The sequence below is a fragment of the Lygodium microphyllum genome, chromosome 29, assembly GCF_053477565.2.
Source record: "Lygodium microphyllum isolate KBCC chromosome 29, Lygodium_microphyllum_v1.1.10, whole genome shotgun sequence".
Taxonomy (NCBI): domain Eukaryota; kingdom Viridiplantae; phylum Streptophyta; class Polypodiopsida; order Schizaeales; family Lygodiaceae; genus Lygodium; species Lygodium microphyllum.
The window spans coordinates 19,811,105-19,832,707 of NC_141163.1; the positions used below are offsets into that span (position 1 = coordinate 19,811,105).

Here is a 21,603-nt window from a genome sequence, read left to right on the forward strand (position 1 = left end):
GAAGTTTGGAGACCTGGAAAAGAAGAGAGCCTTCCTCTCTAAGAGGATCGCTCTCAAAGGAGAAAAGATCTACCTAGATGAAGACCTCACCCCAGCCCAGTTAGCCCACAGGAGGGAAAATATGCCACGTGTTCTAGAGGCACGGAAAGCAAGTAAATGGACTGTATACAGAGATGGAAGAGTCATCATCACAGAGAAAAGGACGGCATGACGGTGCGCGGCCTATGAGACCCTGAAGTTCACACTGTGGAATTGCAATGGCTCCCTTAAGACAGATGTAGGTTATTTTGAGGATACTTTCAAAGGTATAGACATTGCTATGTATACTGAGACACATCAATGTAAAGACAGCCGTTTACCTGATGTATATGGATATAGATGGGAAAGTGTATATCGCCCTCAGCCTAGACGGCCTGGAGGGACGAGGGGATCAGGAGGTGTGGCAATTCTATTTAGAGAAGAGCTCCGAGATACAGTCCAAGTGGTACATAGAGATGTAGAGGCAAGATACATGTGGATCACGTTATGTACAAGCAGAACTCGAGACATGTATATTGCCACATGCTATTTTCCCCCTGCATACTCTAAGTTTGCCCCTAAAGAGGCATCCCCGTATACACCACTATATGAGGACATAATGGGATACATGAGAATTGGGGATGTTCTACTAGCAGGAGACTTTAATGCACGCACAGGAAACAACCAATTTGCTTTCTTTGACACTAGTGATGAGATGTTCAGAGATATTGCATTAGATGAAGTGGGATTAGTTAGATCAGCCCAAGATAGAGAGATAACAGAATATGGAACACACCTACTGGCACTGGGAAGTGCACATGGTTTGGCCATCCTTAACGGGCTACCACAGTGGCCAAGATCTAATGGCTTCACATGTTGGAATAACAAGAAAGGGTCAAGCACAGTGGACTATTTGATTGGATCACCCAACTTGCTACTTGACATAAAAAGTTTTGAAATCTCAGACAAACCAATTGGATTAGTAGCAGACCATGCTATTCTAGCTTTCACAATGCAATATGGGCATATACACGAAGCACAGTCACACATACCAAAATTACCACGCTATGATTTTGTGGAAGCGACCTCACACATATACAGCATTACTGTGCGAGATGCATTGAGGGAGCTAGACACACAGGCCTCTCTGGATGAGTTTACAGGACAGTTGGCCGAGATAATACACACTTCAGCAGCATACGCTTTCCCACACACTACACCGTCAGATAAACCTCCATGAGGTAATGCTCCACAGAATGGCTGGTATGATGATGAGTGCAGAGAGACACGAGCACGTTTTCAACGAGAGCTGGCACTTGGCATATGCACACATAAGCATGCTCGAACACTCTTCAAACAGTTGGTACGCAAAAAGAAGCGGGAATACCTGAGCAGACTAGAAACAGAAATGTATTCCATGTTCTTGGGGCAGGACAGCAAGAGAGCATGGAAAAAGATGCATGAGAGCCAGCCACCCCTACAAATTACTAGACCGAATGATTGGCATGGATATGCTTGCACACTCTATGATATCCCTGGCCAAGAGCCTATGCCACTCCCCTCAACCTCAAGACCAGCAAATTGCAGATTTTTCACAGAAAAAAAAGTGAGGAATGCCATATGGAAACTGAAAAATGGAAGAGCCCAAGACCATGAGGGTTTAGTGGCTGAACACTTCACGCATGCCTGTGATATTCTGGCACCAACGCTGGCTCACATCTTTAATAGGGCAGTTTGTGAGGGATTTCCAACCTGTTGGTCAGACCATATTATTGTGCCGCTCTTTAAGAGTGGAGACCCAGCGCTACCTAGTAACTACCGAACTATCATGATTGGACACATGCTGGCCAAGATATATGGCTCTATCGTGGAACAAGCGTTGAGTGAATGGGCCGAGATGCATGGCCTGAGGTCAAAAGGCCAGGCTGGCTTCAGGAGGGGATATACAACTCTAGACCATATCTTTACGTTGAGGGCAATCATTGAAGAAGGCAAGGCATTCAAGAAAAAGATCTATTGCTGTTTTGTGGACTTTCGCAAGGCCTTTGACACAGTGCCACGTGCTAGACTCATGAAAAGAATGCAAAACATTGATGTGCCCGTAGAGATACAGTGGAGTATCTATGCCCTGTATGAGACAGTGACAGGCAGAGTACGAACACCTGAGGGCATCTCAGATACAGTCAATAGCACGATTGGGGTGAAACAAGGCTGTCCACTTTCACCGACACTTTTTGGGCTGTATATAGATGAAATTTCAGAATATGTGGATAGGACGGGTGGGGCCGGAGCCAGCCTAGCTGGAGTGCTGATACCATTACTGCTTTATGCCGATGATATTGTACTTATATCTGACTCACCTGAGGGACTAAATAGACACTTGGATGCATTATCAGCTTTTTGCAGAGATAGAGATCTTAAGGTGAACCTTGGGAAAACTAAAGTTATGGTATTTAACACTTCAGCTCCTTGGGTGACAAGAGCTGAGCACCAATTTACTTTTGACGGAGAGCCAGTGGAGATGGTTAGACAGTATGTTTATTTGGGGGTCACATTGAAGGGACCACAGTTCTCCTGGAGAGAGACATCAGAGGCTCGTTTGGCAAAAGCATATGCAGCCTTAGGTGCATTGGAGAGGCAATGTGCTCACATACAATTTCATGAGCCGCGCACCAAACTGTGGCTTTTTGACACCTTGGTTACACCCACACTCCTATGGGGCAGCTATTTGGGGTCCGAGTCTGTTTCACACGAGGAGACAGCCTTTGGGAGACCAGGATGGACCAGAGAAGGAATACTATGATGGATGGGAGCATATGGAAAGACCACTGGTCATGATGATCTCACGCATGATACGAGCGAAGAGCTCGACCCCACATGAGATTATCAGAGCTGAGTTGGGGGCATCGCCCATGGTGGCTGAGGCCTTGGTTCAGGCAGTGACTTTCATACATAGACTATGGGAGCTCCCCCAAGATAAATACCCACGGCTAGCCCTGGCCTCTTCTAGACAACTAGCAGCAGACGGTGACAGACACTGTTGGTATGCTCAGATGAGTACATGGATGCGTCTACATGGTCTACAGATTGACAGACTACCCCCCTTTGACTATAGCCTGGATTGCCCTACACTTGACCTAAGCCGATCAGAGCTAAACCATGTGATCAGAGCAGACATACTGAAGTTAGATACGGAGAAGACCTGGATCCGATCCCCCTCGCCCCATGGCACGAGGATGGCACACTACCAGACCCACTTCCTCCAGGTATCTGAGGATGGTTTCATCATCCGACCCAATTACATGGACACACAGCTGCCTCATGGACTACGCACAGTTATTGGTCAGATCCGCACCTCATCCCACCACCTGACGATTGAGACAGGCAGATAGGAGGGTATACAGACAGAAGAACGCATATGCCCACTATGCGACAGAGAGCCAGAGACAGAGGAACACTACATCTGCCGATGCACTGTATATTATGACATACGAGGTAGATACCACTGTCTGTTTCGAGAGGGTTTTGGACCACTGAGACAGATCATGCAGTTTGAGGATCAAAGATGCTTGGGATTTTTCCTCTTGGAGCACCATAGGCGCAGAGCAACAATTCTACGGAGTAGGAGGCCCCCACAGCTCGGCTCACATAGACAGAGAGCAGTCATTGACTTTTTCACTGATACACGACAGAGTATGGCAAATACCACTACTACTGCCACACAGCCTACAAGAGTACATCATCATTGGACCTCATCTTCTGTAGGTGTCCCTTTGGATAGAGCAGTGGCACTTAGCCGGTCTAGGCGCCCACGTCCACCCGGACGAAGGCCTAGACATCCACACCACAGACAAATTAAAGCCATCATTGAGTGCCACAGGAGACAGATGCCGAGACGCCTCAGCCATGCAGAGATACACCTCCCTAGAGAACAGACATATCATTGATGGAGAGTTTTCCTTTCTCTACTCTCACTTTCAAATCACTGACATGTTTCCCTTTTATAGGACACTATTTCATTTCCTTTTCAGTCTTATAGGCATGTTTTTCATCTTTTTTCTTGTTCCAAATGAGAAACACACCATCATTGTATGCACTGCTTTGGTCTCATAGGCCACATTGGCCTTTTAGAGACGTTAATATACTCTCTCTCTCTCTCTCTCTCTCTCTCTCTCTCTCTCTCTCTCTCCATTCACTCTTTGTTCTTGGTCATACGCTTCCGCATTGCTTCACTCTAACAGGGTAACCATAGCAACCATAGACCGAATGGTAGTCATACGGACTGTAGGAGCAAATGTCTCCTCATAGTCAATGCCTTTCTTTTGTGCATAGCCTTTGGCCATAAGCCTGGCTTTATACTTGTCAATGGATCCATCTACATTTCTTTTCAGCTTATAAACCCACTTTGTACTAGCAGCTTTCTTCCCAACCGGCAATGTCACTAAATCCCATGTTTGATTCTTTACAATAGAATCAAATTCAACTTGCATTGCTACCATCCACTGCACACTTTATTGTGCATCCTCAAAACATTCAAGCTCCTCATCATCAAGTGTATGTGCTGCCATAACAAACTCTATTGAATTAGCATGATCATGTAGACAAGCTTGTCTTCTAGTACAACCAGCAATAGAAGCATCCAAATGACTATCTTTCATAGTCTACAAGTACCATCTAGACATCTAACTAGCTTCCTGATTGTGTACTAGCTCCTGCTGAATCTCAAATTCGGCATCTTGCTGAATATTCAGATCAGCCATAAGCTTAATTTTTGCATTGCTCAGTAGAGCAACTGGCTGAACATTATGTTCATTTACCGAAGCTCCAGCTGTATCACCAAAAGAAATGGGTAGCAGCCCTTCAAACACATCATTGACAGCCTGATATGGATCAATACTGTTAGCCTGCTCTATTTCATTCTCAGTCTGTCATCTCGGGGTTGTGAGCTCCTGTCAGAGTCTGGCAGGAGACAGAGGAGCTCTGTCAATTTATGTGTTGCTGATTTTTGTGTGCATTCCCTTCTCGGGTGGCAGTCAGCCTTTATTGGCTGCTTTTTGTGCCAGTCGGCCAGATTAGGGCCAGTCGGCCAGTTTTAGGGCTGGGGGGCTATTTATAGCAGTCCCCCCCCCATCAGTCCTACATTCTGCCTTTCAGATTCAGCGCAGTCTCTCTCCTCTCCCACTCCGGCATCAGTTCTGCCCTTGTTCCCAGCCTGATCTGGTGCCCTCACTGACGCTTCGAGCTGCGTGCAGGGACTGATCAGTCCATTTCAGAGTATTCAGCATCCATTTCAGTCAGTGCAGATCTTCTTCCTTCATTCTCTGCCTTCTCTCTGTCTCTCCTCCGTGTTCGTGTTTTCTTCTTCCGTTGCGCACTCTCACAAATACTAGCAAGGGATAATTTTGATTTTTCATCAAAAATCAAATCCCTATTGACTAATACTTTCTTGGAAACAAATCATACAATCTATATCCTTTACTCTCACTGGTATACCCTACAAAAATGCATTTAATAGCCTTGTCCAACTTCTTTCTTAGTACTTTGGGAATATGAGCATACACAAGACACTCAAAAGTATGAAAATGGCCAACTGACGGTTTCCAACTGTTCCAAACCTCAAAAGGCGTAACATTCTTTAATGCCTTTGTAGGGCACCTGTTCAAAACATGGCAAGCACACATAACTGCTTTCATCCAAAAACCATGTGCCAAATTCTTAGCTTTCAGCATACATCTGGCCATCTCCATGAGTGACCGATTCTTCCTCTCTGCAACCCATTCTGCTATGGAGTATATGTAGTAGTATACTGATGGGCAATGCCTTTCTGCTTCAAAAAATTATTCAAAAAGTATTCCCCCCCTTGGTTTGAACAGAGAGTCTTAATCCTATAGCTAGATTGATTTTCAGCAAATGCAACAAAAGACAAAAATGCATCATACACCTTTCACTTTTTCACCAATGAGTAGACCCAACAAAAACAAGTAAAGTCATCAATGAAGATGAAATAATAACAGCCACCCAATGACAGTCTGCACAGGTCCACATATATCCAAATGCACAATTTATAATCTGGAGGTTGCCTTAAAAACAACACCACAAGGAATCGAGAATCGATGCATTTTCCCCGAAATGCATCTCTCACAAATATGCTCCAGAGGTCTCTCCAAGAGAGGTAATCCATCTAGCATCTATGTACGCTATAGAAGCATCAAACTGCCATAGTTGACATGTCCCATGTGCATACCATAACTCTGCCTATGACATGGCAAGAGTAAGAGTAGATGCTAAATAGATCGACTAATCAACCAAATAAGCATCTAACTCATAGAGTCCATGGCATAATGAATCAGTCAAAACCAAAGTCAAGAATTCTTTATCCCTAACCATACATTTGTCATCATCAAATGTGACCTACATGCCACACTTTGCTAAAGAAGAAATGGATAACAAATTCTTCTTTATGCCTGGCACATATAATGCATCCTGTAAACGGAGAGTAGAGCCATCAATAGCTATCAAAACAATCTCCCCAATACCTCTAACAAGGTAAGATGCATTGTTGGAACATTGTACAGATTTGCCAACAAGAGCTACAATAACAAAGGAAAACAAATCCCTGTTAGATGTAATGTGCCTAGAAACACCACTGTCAAAGAACCAAGTGCTAGCATCTTCAGTAGGGCTAAATGCTCTCTTAGCCCAAGATGAGTCATAATTGCAAGTGTAGACACAATAGTCACGGTCTACAACAAAAGATACGGACTCTATAGCAGTAGAAGGTGCTTCAGAAACAAACATCCTTAACTCCTCCTCCTCCTTGGCTATGCACTTCTTACATTCTGTGATATAATCACCTGGCTTCGTACAATAGTGGCACTTGCCCTTCTTGCCTTGTGTGTCCCCCTGTTTCTTGCTACTCTGTGAAGTACTTGAACTTCCAGAACTCTGCGGAGCATTTTTAGACTAGCTGGCCTTGCCCTTCTGCCTCGCATAAAAGCCCCTTTAGAGGCTATTACATCCACCCCACTATTCTTTCTTGTTTGCTCTTCTTCTAGGAGCAAACTAACCAATTGAAGAAAAGTAAGTGGCTGCAAAAAAATTCTCATGGTGAGATTCAGGGCCATACGAAAGGCCAAATAAGAGAACGGCAATGAATTCAGAGTAGTAGAGATCAATTGTACGTCGGAATAATACTCATCTACATTCATTAGCTACTCACGCAAGTCCTGAATTTTGTTAAGATGATCCTACATGGATTCACTTTCATCCATCTTCACATTCTCAAGTCCTTTCTTTAAGAAAGAGATGCGTGTCTCATTTTTTCCAGCAAACATCTGCTCAAGTGTCATCCATGCTTCTCGTGAAGAAGCTACAAACCATATGTGCGGGATTATAGACTGCTGAACTGCCAATGCAATCAGTGACAATGCTTGGCATCCCATGTGTCCCAAGCCTTTTGTGCTACCAATTTCTGGGGAAGTGGCTGAGCTGAAGTGAACCTTTGTCCACATCCTCCTGAAGAAGGAGGTGTTGCAGGAGCCACAACTCCAAGACGAACTTCTTCACCACTAACATAATCCCAAAGATTTTTTGTAATCAGCATATTTTTCATCATGAATGGCCATAGAGAATAGTTGTTGCCATCCAATCTATCCTCCTTGGATACATATGTGAATACATCACTCTGTCCTTGATTTCCCATGGTAAATTTCACCTTTTCAAAGAGCACAAGAGCAAGACCTAAAACTGAAACAACCTAGAAGTCGGAAAATTTCCAAAAATTAAAACAAGCACCACGCAGTAATTAACAAATCTGATCATACTCTGTCAAAACTGTCCAATGTACATCCAATGCACAAACAATGCTCAGTAGCACAAAAAATACAAAAGCCCCAAAATTTTGTTGTTCAAAAATGCACAATTTCAATCTATTTCAGACTGAATTTGGCGTATATTTGCCAACGTTTGCACTAAACCAAAAAGCCCCAAATTTCTAGCACAAATCTTAAGAAATTTTTGTAATAAATGTGTCCCGAACACGTCAGGAACAAAAATAGTCTACTTGGGCAAAAGCCCCTTTCTGAAATTAGAATTTTGAATTTAAAAATGGATAAATGTCTCCTATTACCTCCTTTCCAAGCCGAGGATGCTGTCAAACTGCAGGACACGCTGGTAACCTGGCACTGATGGCACAATTGGTGGCTAGAGGCAGAACCATGGGCTGGTGTCGGCGGCTTTGGACAGGTCGCATGCGACTGGGGCAAGGCGCAGGCGCCACTGGAGTAGGGCGCAAGTAGCACTATAGCAAGGCACAAGTGGTGCAAGTGACCAGGAGGTACAACCTACTAGAGGTAAGTGGCGATGCTACAGTGACAGACCTGGCACAAGCTGGGGGGTGCAGGCAGCTGGAGGCTGTCCTACAGGCAGAGGCAGCAATTGACCAAGCTGGAGCTAAGCTAGAGCTCAACAAATCTAAGTGTCGCTGGTTCAAGACTGAGAGATACGAGAGACTGAGCTGAATCTGAGCTCTAATACCAAATGTGAGACATAGGACAGATCAAAGCTCAACTGAGAGTACACAGTTGACAGTGAAGAGAGCGTGAGAGTGAAGACAAGACTCCCAATACAATAATCAAAGAGCAATGTGCAAGTACAAAGTAAAACCCTTAAACCTTAGGGTTGTTAATGTGCGTTCACACCCGAAAGATGTAGGCACAATAAGTGCCCGAACTGTGTAACATAAGCACATAAAATAAAAGAAGAATATAATTGGGGGAGAAAACCTCTCATAAAGAGAGTAAAAAGTGCCCCAGTGTCCTACCGAGGATCACCGACACTCCTCTGTGAGCACAGACGTAAGTCAAACCCAACAACTTCCACAGACAAGACATAGTATCAAGCTCTCTTTGATGGTACTACAGAGGCCATCTATCTAAGGTACTTGCTGGCTGCACCTCAGTTTCCTTGCGAGTCACCTACAGTTGTCTACTACGACAACCAAAGTGTCATTGCCCTTGTGGGTAATTCTATCATCACCCCTTGGACACACCATGTGGTCGTTCACTACCATTTCACCATAGAGCAAGTTGAGCTAGCCACCATTCGTCTAGAGTTTGTACCATCAAGTGACAATTTTACATATGTTTTGCCCAAGGTGGTCAACACGCTAGTTCTACAGTATCTTCTACCGTAGATCGGCTTGGATACACCCTCTTCTACTTCTTCCAATTGACGAGGAGAGGGTGTTTCTCTCTTACTTCTCCTTTCGGTTTAAGAGGGGATGGTTTCCTTCTCTTAAGAGTCACAATGATGATATTTACAACTTTTTACTTTCTAACATTTAGTTATTATGTATTATCTCTTATGGATATTTATAACTTCATCCGCACTGTCAAGATCACATAATTGTAAAAGGGTGCTTGGGCAAGTAAACAATTTCCCTACGAGGGCACTGTCCAAGTGACACCATTGCATAGTATTTTGCATGAGCACGAATACTTGTATCTTTCTTTGCATTACCCCAACGCATCAGCATTCTGTTCATATAAAACATACATCTATCAACTCTCAATCCTCCATAATCGTGGCATTGCACATGGCAATCTCCAAATGCAATTTTTCCATATGCTTGTGTGTTGGCTTTGCTTGTCTTCCTTGCTTACCCCTCTTATCTTTCTCTCCACATATTCTCCATAAGATCGACACATGCACACACCCTCTTAGGAATCCCTAGGCACTTATCCTAGTACTGTGTGGGATTGTTTTGCTTGTTTTATAATGGTAGTGGGGCTATCCATGTTTATTTTCTCGTACTTCAAGGCACAATGACTCAAAGGGACAATAATTGTTTTAAAACCCTCACTAAATGCTAAATCTTTTGGACGCATTATACCAAAGTCTCTTTTTTTTAAAACAAAAAGAAAAAAAAACCAAAAAGTCCATTGTTGATTCCATCAGCCTTTGCAAGACTTGGTAGACCCTTGGGCAACCGACGAGCACCCTTTATTGATGTCCTGACCTCTTTGGGATAATCACTTGGGCTCCTTGGTAAGATAACCATTGCCTCTGTAGTCTTGGCAGGTCAAAGGGGCAACCGACATGTATCCTTTGCCCAATGCCCCGGTTGATTTGGGATGGGATGCCTTGGGATAAAAGAAAATATATATTAAGGGCTTATTTCTCATGGCTTAGTTTTGGGCCTGAGAGGGAATGTTGAGCTAAAAATGCATTAGCTTGACTTAAGCAATCCCAAAACATGCTTATTTAATGAAAAAAAAACTCTTATTTTAAAAAGAATTGAGATCCTAGAGAGTTACTATGTCCCACATGCAAAACCCCCCAACTTTCTATGAATATGCATGCAACCCACCACTCTCCCTCAATCTTGCTTTTGCAAGTTTCAAGAGCCGTATCTCTGTTGCCCACACCCCATTCGCAAAGAACTTTGTGGTCAAAGCCTTCCATCGCAGTCTGCTATCACTTGGCGCTTGTTTCCAACCTCTGCACCTGTCACCTATCTCCTGGAGTTATCGCCAACATCAAGGAATTTGTGTATATTGTTGCCAGGGCCAGTCGCTATCATCTGCATTACTTGCCATCAGTAGGAGCTATCACCGTCATCATCCTACTTGCATTTGTAGTCAGTCTCTCTCTCCAATTGTCGCCATTAGCATTTGCACTGCCACCCAGTACAATCAACTTGTGTTTGCCTGTTCTACACAATTGCCAATTTTCTCTCTCCTCAAGTACCTACATTTTTAGTATTTCTCTCTCCTACATTGTCGTCTGCATCAAATCCAACCTTTCTTAGCTGCGTTTGTTGGTGTTTGACACTTGAACGTTGCTTTTGCTGTGATTCAAGATCCGTTCAGAGTACAATACACTCTACAACTCATAACTTCTACCTTGATCCCAAAGATACGAGAGTTTGAGGTTCAGTATTCACTGCATAATGTGTTTGCTACATGAGCACTATATATTCATTATTCATTCACTTTATTATTCATTGTGTTCACTATCTCTGAGTTACCCTAATCCTAACCCTAATTGTGCTTTGAGTTTATCAGTCTATGCTTTGCCGTACAATTGGTTTACCGTTTTGTGCTTTTTGCTTTTAGAGCGTTTCTTCACAGCCTAGGCATCTCTAATCCTTGTACTCCATAACACAGCGAAGAGGTCCAAAACCATCATAGAAGAGGCAATGGTACCATCCTCATATGTGATAGTACATTGTACATCTATATATGTAGTGCTCCTCCTTGGTCATAAAGTTGGCAAGTTCTATCCTCCATTGGAATACCTGTCCATCTACCTGTCTCCATTTGTAGCCTAGAAGAGGAGGTATGAATCGATCTAATAGCAGCCCATACTCTGTGGGAGAGATGGTGTCCATGTATTGTGTCCTAATAGTGAATCGATCATCAAAGACAAGTGACTTTGGTAGAGCTCCATCCTTGATCCTAGAGGGCGTGGTGGGTGGGTCCATGGCTTCATTGTCTCAGTTCTCAAGATATCAACTCTGATCACCTGGTTTAGCCCTGATCAGCTGAGAAAGTGTAGGGCAGTCAAGGTTGTACTCAAAAGCTGGAAGGCAGCCAATATTCCATCCATGTAGGCTCATCCAAATGGTCAGTTCTAAAAGTCAACACTTCTTCTCGCCCTAGTAGAGAGAGAGACCTACACAATTATATTCAGAGAACAATGGCTCCAATTTCAAAATCGAGTATGTCACCAAGCAATAGTCTCAACAACATAAAATCATGTGTTTGTATGCCCCCAAGGCTATTGCTTAACAACACTTAAACTTTGCATAACTACACCCACAAAGAAGAGGTCACTAGAGATGTTGTTTGGGAAACTTTGCAAGCTAGTTGTCCGCGGTCTCACACCAGGAGGGCAGACCTGGAAGGTCCTATTACAAGAGGGTCTCCAGGATTGTAGACTGAGGCTTGGCGGTGAGTGGAGGCCGTCCCTGAGATGGATCTTCACATCAACCCAGATCACCTTTCCTACGCAGCTTGTTCCGCGTGTGGCAAGGCCTCCGTAAGGCCCTAATCCAAAGCCCCCCAAGCTGCCAGGAGGAGATAGACTGTTAGCCGATGATCTGGAACCCCCAGATCACGGATCGGGAAAGGGCACAAATTAGCGAGCGCCCCCACATCTAGTGGGCTGGTTGGGAGGCTAGTCCGGCTCGTGCCATCAGGACATGGCGGGAGGTGTACATGATGGTGGACGAGGAGATGTTGCAGCGAGTATCAGGCTGACAGATAGAGGTGGAGTTGAGGAGAAGGGAGATAGACGCAGCAATACCTCAAGAGTGGCTTGCTCCCCCGATAGCCGATAGAGCCCGGGGAGGTATGGGCCGCTAGGTTTTCACCAACAGGCATCCCCTTACAGGTGGTAGGTAGAGGGGGGGCGCTCCACCTGGAACCTTCTTCACCGTACAAGAGGGGGGGTATCTGGCTCTTGACAGAGGATAGCAAGATGAGGGGATAGCTGCCCTTTCATGGAAGAGGATCCGAATGATTGGCCTTTAGGGGAAGACATGGCGGCTAGACCCTTTTGTCTTATGGCAGGAGCTCAGGGAGTAGCAAGAGTACACTGCCAGGATTGACAAACACGTACTGATGCAGGGGGATATGGATTGGGCACCGTCACATAGCACGTACTGGGCGGAGCACAGCATCACAGAGCCTTTCCAACGGACCTTCTGGTGTCGCCTATGGGATAGCTGGCGGCCAAGGAGGGTATCGTATTTTTTATGGCTCGTGGCACATGGGGGCTTGGCAGTGGGAAGTTGGCTTGCCCAAATGCACAAGGAGGGAGGTTGTAAGCACTGCACACAACAGCCTTTGGAAACCCCAAAGCACGCCTTTGGTCATGTGAGGCAACACAGCTCGTGTGGAGAGGAGCATGCCGGATCCTTCGCCATATAGCACCCAGCCTTGGATGTATCCCATGGGGAGCTTTCTGCTGGCAGGCCGTCAGCCAAGGCCGTTACCTTCTATATGAGGCCGGGATGCAAGACACGATATTCATTATCGAGGCAAGGTCGTGCGCAGTGGTCAGCTTAGAGGCTCTATCCATCCGCCAAGTAGTATTGGAGGCCACAGCAGACCGCTCTGAGGTATGGGAGATCATAGGGAGTCTTACTAGTTGGCATATCTGAAAGGCGTGGTGTCAAGAGGCTTTTGGCGGAGAGACTCTCAATACAGGAGACTTTAGCAAAGCTCTGGACCTCCATCGTCCACTCCCTCTGCAGCCGATGGGATCAAGTGCAGGGCGAGTCCAAGGCTCGTCAAGAGCTCCGATGTCATTTCCTACGCACTTGGAGCAGCCAAGACCTATTTTTCGTGATGCAGGCAGGCAGCCCCAGATGGCGATACACGGGGGCCTCTCCATGGCTTCTTGCCCCCATTCCCCCTAGACCGCCTTGAGAGGCTTGTACACTTGATATATTTGTGACTCATTATCAGCTCCAGCTAGTCTGTTGAGCATGGGATTAGGTGCAGGGCGAGTCCAGGGCTCGTCAAGAGCTCCAATGGCATTTCCTACGCACTTTGGGGAAGCTAGGACCTATTTTTCGTGATGCAAGCAGGCAGCCCCAGATGGCGATACACCCCCCCTCCATGGCTTCTTGCCCCCATTCCCCCTAGACCGCCTTGAGAGGCTTGTACACTTGATATATTTGTGACTCATTATCAGCTCCAGCTAGTCTGTTGAGCATGAACACTTCTTTTGTATTCAGTTTTTTTCTGAAGTAATATAATCAGCCACACTTTATTTGCAGAAAGAAAATGTGCAAGCCAAGATTGTATCTGCCTAAGGTTCCCCCAAGAGCATCCCCCGGTCATATGAGACACCATGAGGCCATGGCTAGACAGATGGGACGTGTCTAGCAGGTCACCTCATGACTCAATGGGGACAATCACAATGCTATGGATGTTGCCCATCAAGTCTGCACCCCCAATGATCGTTTAATGTCTTTCTGTTTGGAGGTTAGGTTTGGTTCCTAGAAGCATGGATCCATAATGTGGTATCAGCCTTCAGGGCTAACTTCTTGAACAGCGTTTTCTGAATTGAATAAGGGCATGATTAAGGTAAATTCTCTATTCACTGTTGTGCACAAACCTGCTATTGCACAAGCCAAGACCATCTCAGCCTCAGGTTCCCAAGGGCATCTCTTAGTGCTATGAAACTCCATAGAGCCATGGCTGGATGTGTAAACATGTCTAGCAGCTCAGGTCGTGGCTCAAGGGGGACAATTGGGATGTTATGGTTGCTGTCCATGGCTCTCGTGACTGGAGGTCTCAAGCCTGCACGCCCCACAGCTGTTTGATGCTTTTTTTGCTGTCTTGCAGGTTAGATTTGGTTCCTAGAAGCAGTAACATGGTATCAGGGTCAACTTCTCAAATGGGGCCAATGTCCGTTTAAGGTAAATAAGGCTGTGATTGAGTAAATCCCTGATCCATGATTGTTGAATTTCAGATTTGTTGTCATAAAATTGATAGAATATGTAAATTTAAGGTAGGAAAGATCTAGACAATAAGTTCAGACTAAAGAGAGACACAAGATTGGTGGGCTATTTTGATGATCTCCGGAGCAGGACAGTTGCCAATGCTGCAAGAGAGAAGAAGTTTGATTCATTGCTGTGGAATGATCATCCAGACTGAATGGATAGAAACATGAGAACAAAGACCCAGGGGTGAAGGGGAACTGACAAAAGCTGTCCCAAACCCATAGCATTAGTCGTGTTGTTCAGCTATTGACGTGTCTAAGCTTGTGCTCTGAATTCATTGTTGGGGAAAGAAACAGAGTTTGTGATGATATTTTGCAAAAAGAATGTCATTAAAAAGACTAGTGTCAATTGAGATGTGTGACACTGTACCCCTACAATGCTATACAAAAACAAACCATTTTACAAATATCACTATTGTTGTTTGACTGTACATCTGTACATCTCTTTCATTGTCAAATAATTATTTCAGTTTACATATTGGACCGACTTGACTTCTAAGTGCAACCAAATTATAATGTAACATATCATAAAACAATGTGATTTGAATGAACAAGAGAGTTTGTTTTTGTTTCATTACTATTTTCAACTTAAGGATGGTAAGAAAGCAGTTTAAGGATGATGAAAAAGAGCATCATAAAACCTGGTCAAGATCAGGATCAATCCGAGCAAGAACCAACAGTCTACGAAGATGTGCAACTGGGAATTCAGCTTTCTTGTCAATCATAGGAACCATCACTTCAATTACATTCTTCAATATTTCCAATTGAGTAGCAGACAGATTCTCCTTTCTTCCAACTTGCTGCATCTTACACCATTGAAATTATAACCTTCCCAATGATTTACTTGTTAGTGCAGTCTGACAAAGTAGTTGGAGCTAAAGTTGATTTAAGATGTGTGGGCTACTCTATCCACTGAAGACTTCCTAACAGCAAATTCTAAAGAAAGTTGTATTTAAAAATCAGAGTTGAAAATGTTCCCTGGCCCCTTCCAAACTCTCGTGATTTTCTTTACCATGACAGTGCCGTGCCTTGCCTTGCCTTGCCTTTCCTCTATCTGGTTCATTATCGTCCCTTTATTATTGTCATTCATTATTGTCGAGTCTACTGCCCAAGCAATGCTTGCCATCCAAGAAAAATTGCCCCCTTTTTGATAACCAACCTTCTACAAAATGCAACATCTGTACACCATGTTTTGCCTGAATGATGCTTGTCTTGCCCATGTGATGTTCTCCTCTTGTTTCCTTTCACCCAGAGCATTAAACTGCTAGGCTCTCATTTCCAACACTTGTACATATGCCTCCTCAATATATGGGTCCATATGAGCAACAACGTCTAATATGGGATTATGAGAGTGTCTCCTGCTATTGTAGCCTTATAGACATATACAAGCTAGACTAAATCTCCTATTGGATGCAACTTAGAAATGGAAAAACAAAAAGCAGACATAAGAGGTTTTGTCTAGGAGCGGAGCATCCTAGAAAATATCTTCACCTTCTCAAATTCCACATCTCTTTGCCCGCTGCAAGAACCAATTCCTTATCGTGCTATTTCCTGATTTTGTTGGAGGCTTACAACACTTGTTGGCCTCAAAGATCTTATCCTATATGCAAAATGGAAGGAATTTTCTTTCCCCCTTCCACAACTCAAATGGCACCTTGCTTGTGGAAGTACGCACTACATAACATGTTGTTATAGGCAAACTCCACTATGGGCAAATATAGTTCCCTTTTTTTTTGAAGAAAATAATGATTCTATTGATAATTTCTCTCAAGACAACTCATCCCAAAGCAAAGAACAAAAATTCCTTGTTAAGGGACTTCAAAAACAAAAAATATACATCTAAGGGAAGTCTATTACAAGGCCTAAGTAAATACCCAATTAGGAAGTCTATAGTGTCAAACTATGTGTGGCTAATGATGAAAGTGCCAAAATCCTAGTGATTGAAACTCTATGTTTCGGAGCAGTTCTAGGTTCTTCTGTATCTAGGTGGTGTAGCTCTCAATGATCAAGAAATAGCACAAGAGGTGCCAAGCTTTGGGGCCAATTTGTGTGTTGTGCCTTTGAATAGGAGTGTTCTAGCTCCCATATGTTATGTGTGCTAATTGTTTTATTCCTGATTTCAAGATTAAGATTAAATGCTTTGTAGACTAAGTTTATGAGTACTGCCTTTTCAAGGGTTTAAAGACCAATTCCCTGGCAACACATGCAATGACAGTGGTCAGTTCCATGGAGTCACAGTTCTTCAATCCTATAAAAGAGCTCTATGAGACTGATCTAGATTCAAATTGGAGATGCCAAAGTGCCAACAAGGTCAACAATTGGATTTTGTGCTATAGATGGGTGGATATATCAATTGAGAAACCAAGTCATTCAGAACATTTCTTCTCCTTCATTCCTACTTTGGTTTCCATTTACAGCCCTGAAAAGGCTTTATTTGGATCATTATTTAGTGTCAAGGCACCACCCAAGACTTCAATGGGCGCCAGTTGGGGCACCACTCAAGATAGTCTATGCCTAAAAATAAAGCACTGACTTCCCTCATTCTTCATCCCACACTATCATTCCTTCTAAGACTTTGTCACTCTCTTCCACATTCCTCTCTCCTTTCTCCATTCCCTCCACTACCGTTTACACCCTACAAAGAGGACATTATGGTTCGTGGCCTCTACATCCATGTCCACCTAGTGTTTTGAAGCCTACATCATTTAGCGTCAGACCTCCTCACTTGAAGTCATCATTAGGCTTGTGTTTGCAGCAATTTCAGGCTGTCTACAGCAAGTTACGCCCTCTTTATCAGCCCTGCATCAGATACTTGCGTTTTTGTGCTTTCTTCACTCTTGAAGGGCTGCCTGCCCAACAATCACCTATCTACAACTGCTTACACAGAGAGATCTTCATCAGATATTCTTGCATTTTCTTCTCCAGCTGGCTGCCCAGCACTCGTCTTGATCACAGCCATCATCTTGGAGAGATTTCAGCATATCCTTCATCTTTGACACCTCTTGAGGACTGCATTTCGCTCCCTCTACAGCTAGCTGTCCATTCCTTCACCATTCAGCATTACCTTTGATATCCTACTACTAGAGGACTGCGTTTCGCTCCCTCCACTGTGCAGATTCCCTTCGGGTGCTGCCGCCTGATCTAACAAGACAATGCAATTGTCTTCAAAGCTTTGGCTCTGTTGTATCTACTTGATTCACTTAGCATGATTCAATGATTCATCATTCATCTTCTTCTTCTATGTTTTCTTTGAGTTTCTTCTTCTCTTAATGTTTGTTGTACACTCTCTGTTTCTCCCTACAAACCCTACCATGTCTCTGATATGGTATAAGTGCATACCGTTCCATCACACTATTTTGACATGGTATCAGAGCATACCTATTATTTTTGTCAGTATCTTTGTGATGGAAAAGCTTTGTCTTGTTGCTACAAGATCTTACAAGGCTAATATTAGTTAGTAGGCACATGATGCACCTATTGCAAGAAATGGTGGTGAAGATCCCATGCTTGAGAAGTTTCCACAACATTTCTATTGGCTGAGAATGAAGTGAGATATTCACTGGTAAATAAGGGAATGCTAGGCACGCTAAACCTCAAAACTAGACAATCAAAAAGTGGCAGGCAATCTACAGCCATTACCAATTTCAGATTTGCATTGGAGAGGAAATTCAATGGATTTTGTTAAAAGCCTTCCAAAGAGCAAGCACTTGCAGAATGATCCCATCTTTATAGTGGTGGACAAGTTCAGCAAGCGATTTTTCATTCCATGCAATTTGACACAGATGCCATGGAGATTGCATGGCTCTTCAGCAAAGAGATCTTCCAAAAGCATAGCTTGCCAAAGAGAATCGTATGTGATTGACTGTTGAGTTTTGGAAGGCCGCCTTCTTGGCATGAAATTAGCGTTCTCTACTACATTTTCACCTACAAAATTATGGGAAAACAGAAATTGCAATCATACCTTGATACCCATTCTTCATTGCTACTATTCAGATCTACCATTGGTCAAGGGTACAATCAATGATATGGTCCACAATTCTACTGAGCAAAAACCCTTTGAGATACTTATGGGAGGCCAATTAACAATACCTTCAACCATGCTTTGGAGACATCTACCAAGAGCTATGTGGTGAATTGGCTGATTGCGGACAGCAGATCGATTGTTGAAGCAATGTCATGATAATAGCAAACGGGTGCAGCAAACAACAAAAGGAGGCTAACGAGCATCACCATGAATTGATCTTCTGCAAAGTCCAATGGTGCTATCTCAAGTTATAGAAGTAGCATTGTGAACTGAAAAGAAAATAGAAATAGAACACCAACCAAGAACTCCAAACCCACTGGAAAGTACCACGCACATCAAGCCAAGAGAACTCCATAGCTTCACAAACTTCTTCCTTTGAACAACAACACAACACTACCACCAACTTGGCTACAACACTCACACTCTCTCCCACCACCACCTTCAATGTGAACAGCACCTCACCTTCACGCTCCTCTTCGTTGTTAATCACCCCTTTCATGACTGCACCTACAACTTTCAAAAGGCTCGCTTTTTTAGTATAGCACGTCATGCTTTCTCACTTTCTTCTAATCTAATTGATGGAGCTTTTTTGCTATGATTATCTCACTCCCAAGAACATCATAAGATGCTTTTGATGGCATCAACCATGATGAAGAATCTCCATGCTTTTATGGCTTATGCTTTTGCTAAGTTTGCCTGCTTTTACATTTAGGAGGCTACCACCATCTTGCTTTTTCTTCCTGTCCTCCACCAATCAGGGTACTCTACCTTGGTTGCCACCTTTTCTGCTATCCTCAGCTCAGCTCCATATGTTATCCCCACGTCAACTTTACTGAACACCTTTTTTCACGTAATAAAAATTTGGCTAAATGTGCTCAACAATCCAGTTGGAGCGATCTCAAAATCAAAAAACAATCATGTATACAAGCCTCTCAAGGGGGTTTGGATGTATGGGGGAAAGAAGCCATGGAGACGGAATGTACCCCCACCTAGGGTTGCCCACCTGCATCGAGAAAAACTAGCTGTGGCCACCCAAGTGAGTATGAATTGCTGTCCAAGCTCTTGATGGCCCCAAGACTCGCCTTGTAGCTTATCCCAATGGCTGACAAGTGAGTGGATAATGGATGTCCAAATCTCTGCCAAGGTCACGTATAGCCTAGTTGTGCCATGATGCCCTCTCAGAAGTCCCAAACAACCCTCTCATAGGTCTTCTCGAAGTCTCGTAACCGAATCACAATGTCCCAGACACCTCCTTCTCCAGTTCCTATGATGTCCTATCAAGCTTCTCCATCACTGGAGGCCCTGAGATGGCATTATGGACTCGGTGAGGAGAACAACACTCCACTTTCACCTTCACTTTCTTTTTCTACTCCTATTCCAAATTTCACTAACATGACAGAGGAGGACTTTGAGAAGTACTAATCACAACAAGTACAGTGATGTTTACACCTCTCCTACAAGCTTTGCTACCACATTCGGACCGCTTGGTGAGGCTAACCACCTCTCCAATCATACACGACATACGGCATTCGGAACGTCTGGCAATCCATCTTCATCATCTCAACCAGATCCAATGTTAAGTTTGTACAATCCTTTTGAGTTGCATAAATCAAAACCCTCGCATGTTTCTTCTTTTGAGGTACAAGTTCCGGATGACTTTGCGTATGTGAACTTTAATAGAGGGGGCTTACGAAGCAGATGGAATCTAGGTACATCTACAACTTCTGTTTCATTTGAGCATGTCACACACACTTCTCACTTCCATCCCATCCCACCCTCTTCTATATCACAACTCTCATCATCTTTCCAAAACCTTGGATTACACTCCACATCTGCATCACACACCCTAGGGGTTGAATCTTCCATCTCCGCTCCTAGCACCTTTTCCTTCTCCACCCCATTCTCTACCTCTTTGCACCATGGTACTTCATTAGGGGGAATGCCACCCTTTAACACAGTGCCTCTCACCTTTCAGCAAATGAGCACACCCATAACTCCTGGGTCGACTCTGATGGGCATCCCCCTCACTATCCCCAGCTTCACATCTCCCATGACCACTCATATGCAAGGGTTTCCATCCTCAGCTTATGGTGCGTCTTCACGCTCTCCTTGGGTTACACCTACGCAAGGATTCCCATCTTCTACTCCCCGTATCCCCATCCCACCTCCTTGGGTTCCTCATGTGGGTACCATGCCCATGCCTAGTTCACCCATCCCTACCTATGGATCCACCTTGCACACTACCCGCATGCCTGGTGGGCACTTTGGGGCCCATTCCCAAGTGTACTCCACTCCCCCATCCTACCCACACTACACTTTTTCACACTATCCATCTCCGAGCACTACCACTCCTATCGCAACGGCCAAGAATGCCTTCACGGATAAGACACATTTTAACGGGTCAAATTTCACCACTTGGTCTAATTTCATGCAACAAGTGCTTGAGTCTCATGGTCTTTGGGACCTCGTCATTGGTCTAGAGCCTATGCCGGACCCTCGACTAGCTCACCTTGATTACATCCGTCAATGGAGAGTCCGCAATGCCATAGCCAATGTTGAGCTGATGCAGGGATTGCTTCCTAAGTTTCACTCTCAGTTGCAACACTTCCCGCTCGCGTCAGAGCGTTGGAGTCACCTTCTCGACCGCTATGCGGCTCGTGATCGTACTCAACGCATCAATCTCGACTTTGAGCTTCAAGAGTTCTCTATTAAGGAAGGGGATGATCTGAAAGTCAAGCTAGCTGAAAATAGGCGGTTACTTGCCGAGTTCGCCACTACTGGCTCTCCAAAGTCAAATGACGATCGGGTTACATTCTTCTTGAATAAGTTGCCCGAAAAGTACTTCAATTTCATTCAATACATCATCTCCCAACCTCGATTGCCAACCATCTACAAGTTTGAGTGCCAGTTCTTGCGTTACCCGAGGCTGCATGATCAAGTCCACAAGAAATCCTCGTCACAGCCTTATTCAGAGTAGAGAGGTTGGTTGCCTCTTCTTCGAGAGGGAAAACCACTAGTGGCAAGAACTCGCAAGATGCAAAGGC

At 44.2% G+C, this 21,603-nt stretch overlaps 1 protein-coding gene and 1 pseudogene across 6 annotated transcripts in view; one reads left to right on the plus strand and one right to left on the minus strand.

The window, feature by feature from the left end:
* Positions 1 to 21,603, minus strand: part of LOC148010428 (uncharacterized) — a 67,299-nt gene that overhangs the window by 37,263 nt on the left and 8,433 nt on the right. For 5 of the 6 annotated variants that reach the window (XR_015689577.1, XR_015689575.1, XR_015689573.1 and 2 more), the window contains one exon: positions 15,177 to 15,335. The exons of the other annotated variant lie outside the window; for it this stretch is intronic. Coding sequence is in view for 1 of the 5 variants with exons in the window: in XM_087672104.1 (XP_087528230.1) it covers positions 15,177 to 15,335 (159 nt within the window). In the remaining 4 variants the exon portion in view is untranslated. The remainder of the gene's footprint in view (positions 1 to 15,176; positions 15,336 to 21,603) is intronic. 6 annotated transcript variants of the gene reach the window in all.
* On the plus strand, positions 215 to 8,537 carry LOC148010429 (uncharacterized; annotated as a pseudogene).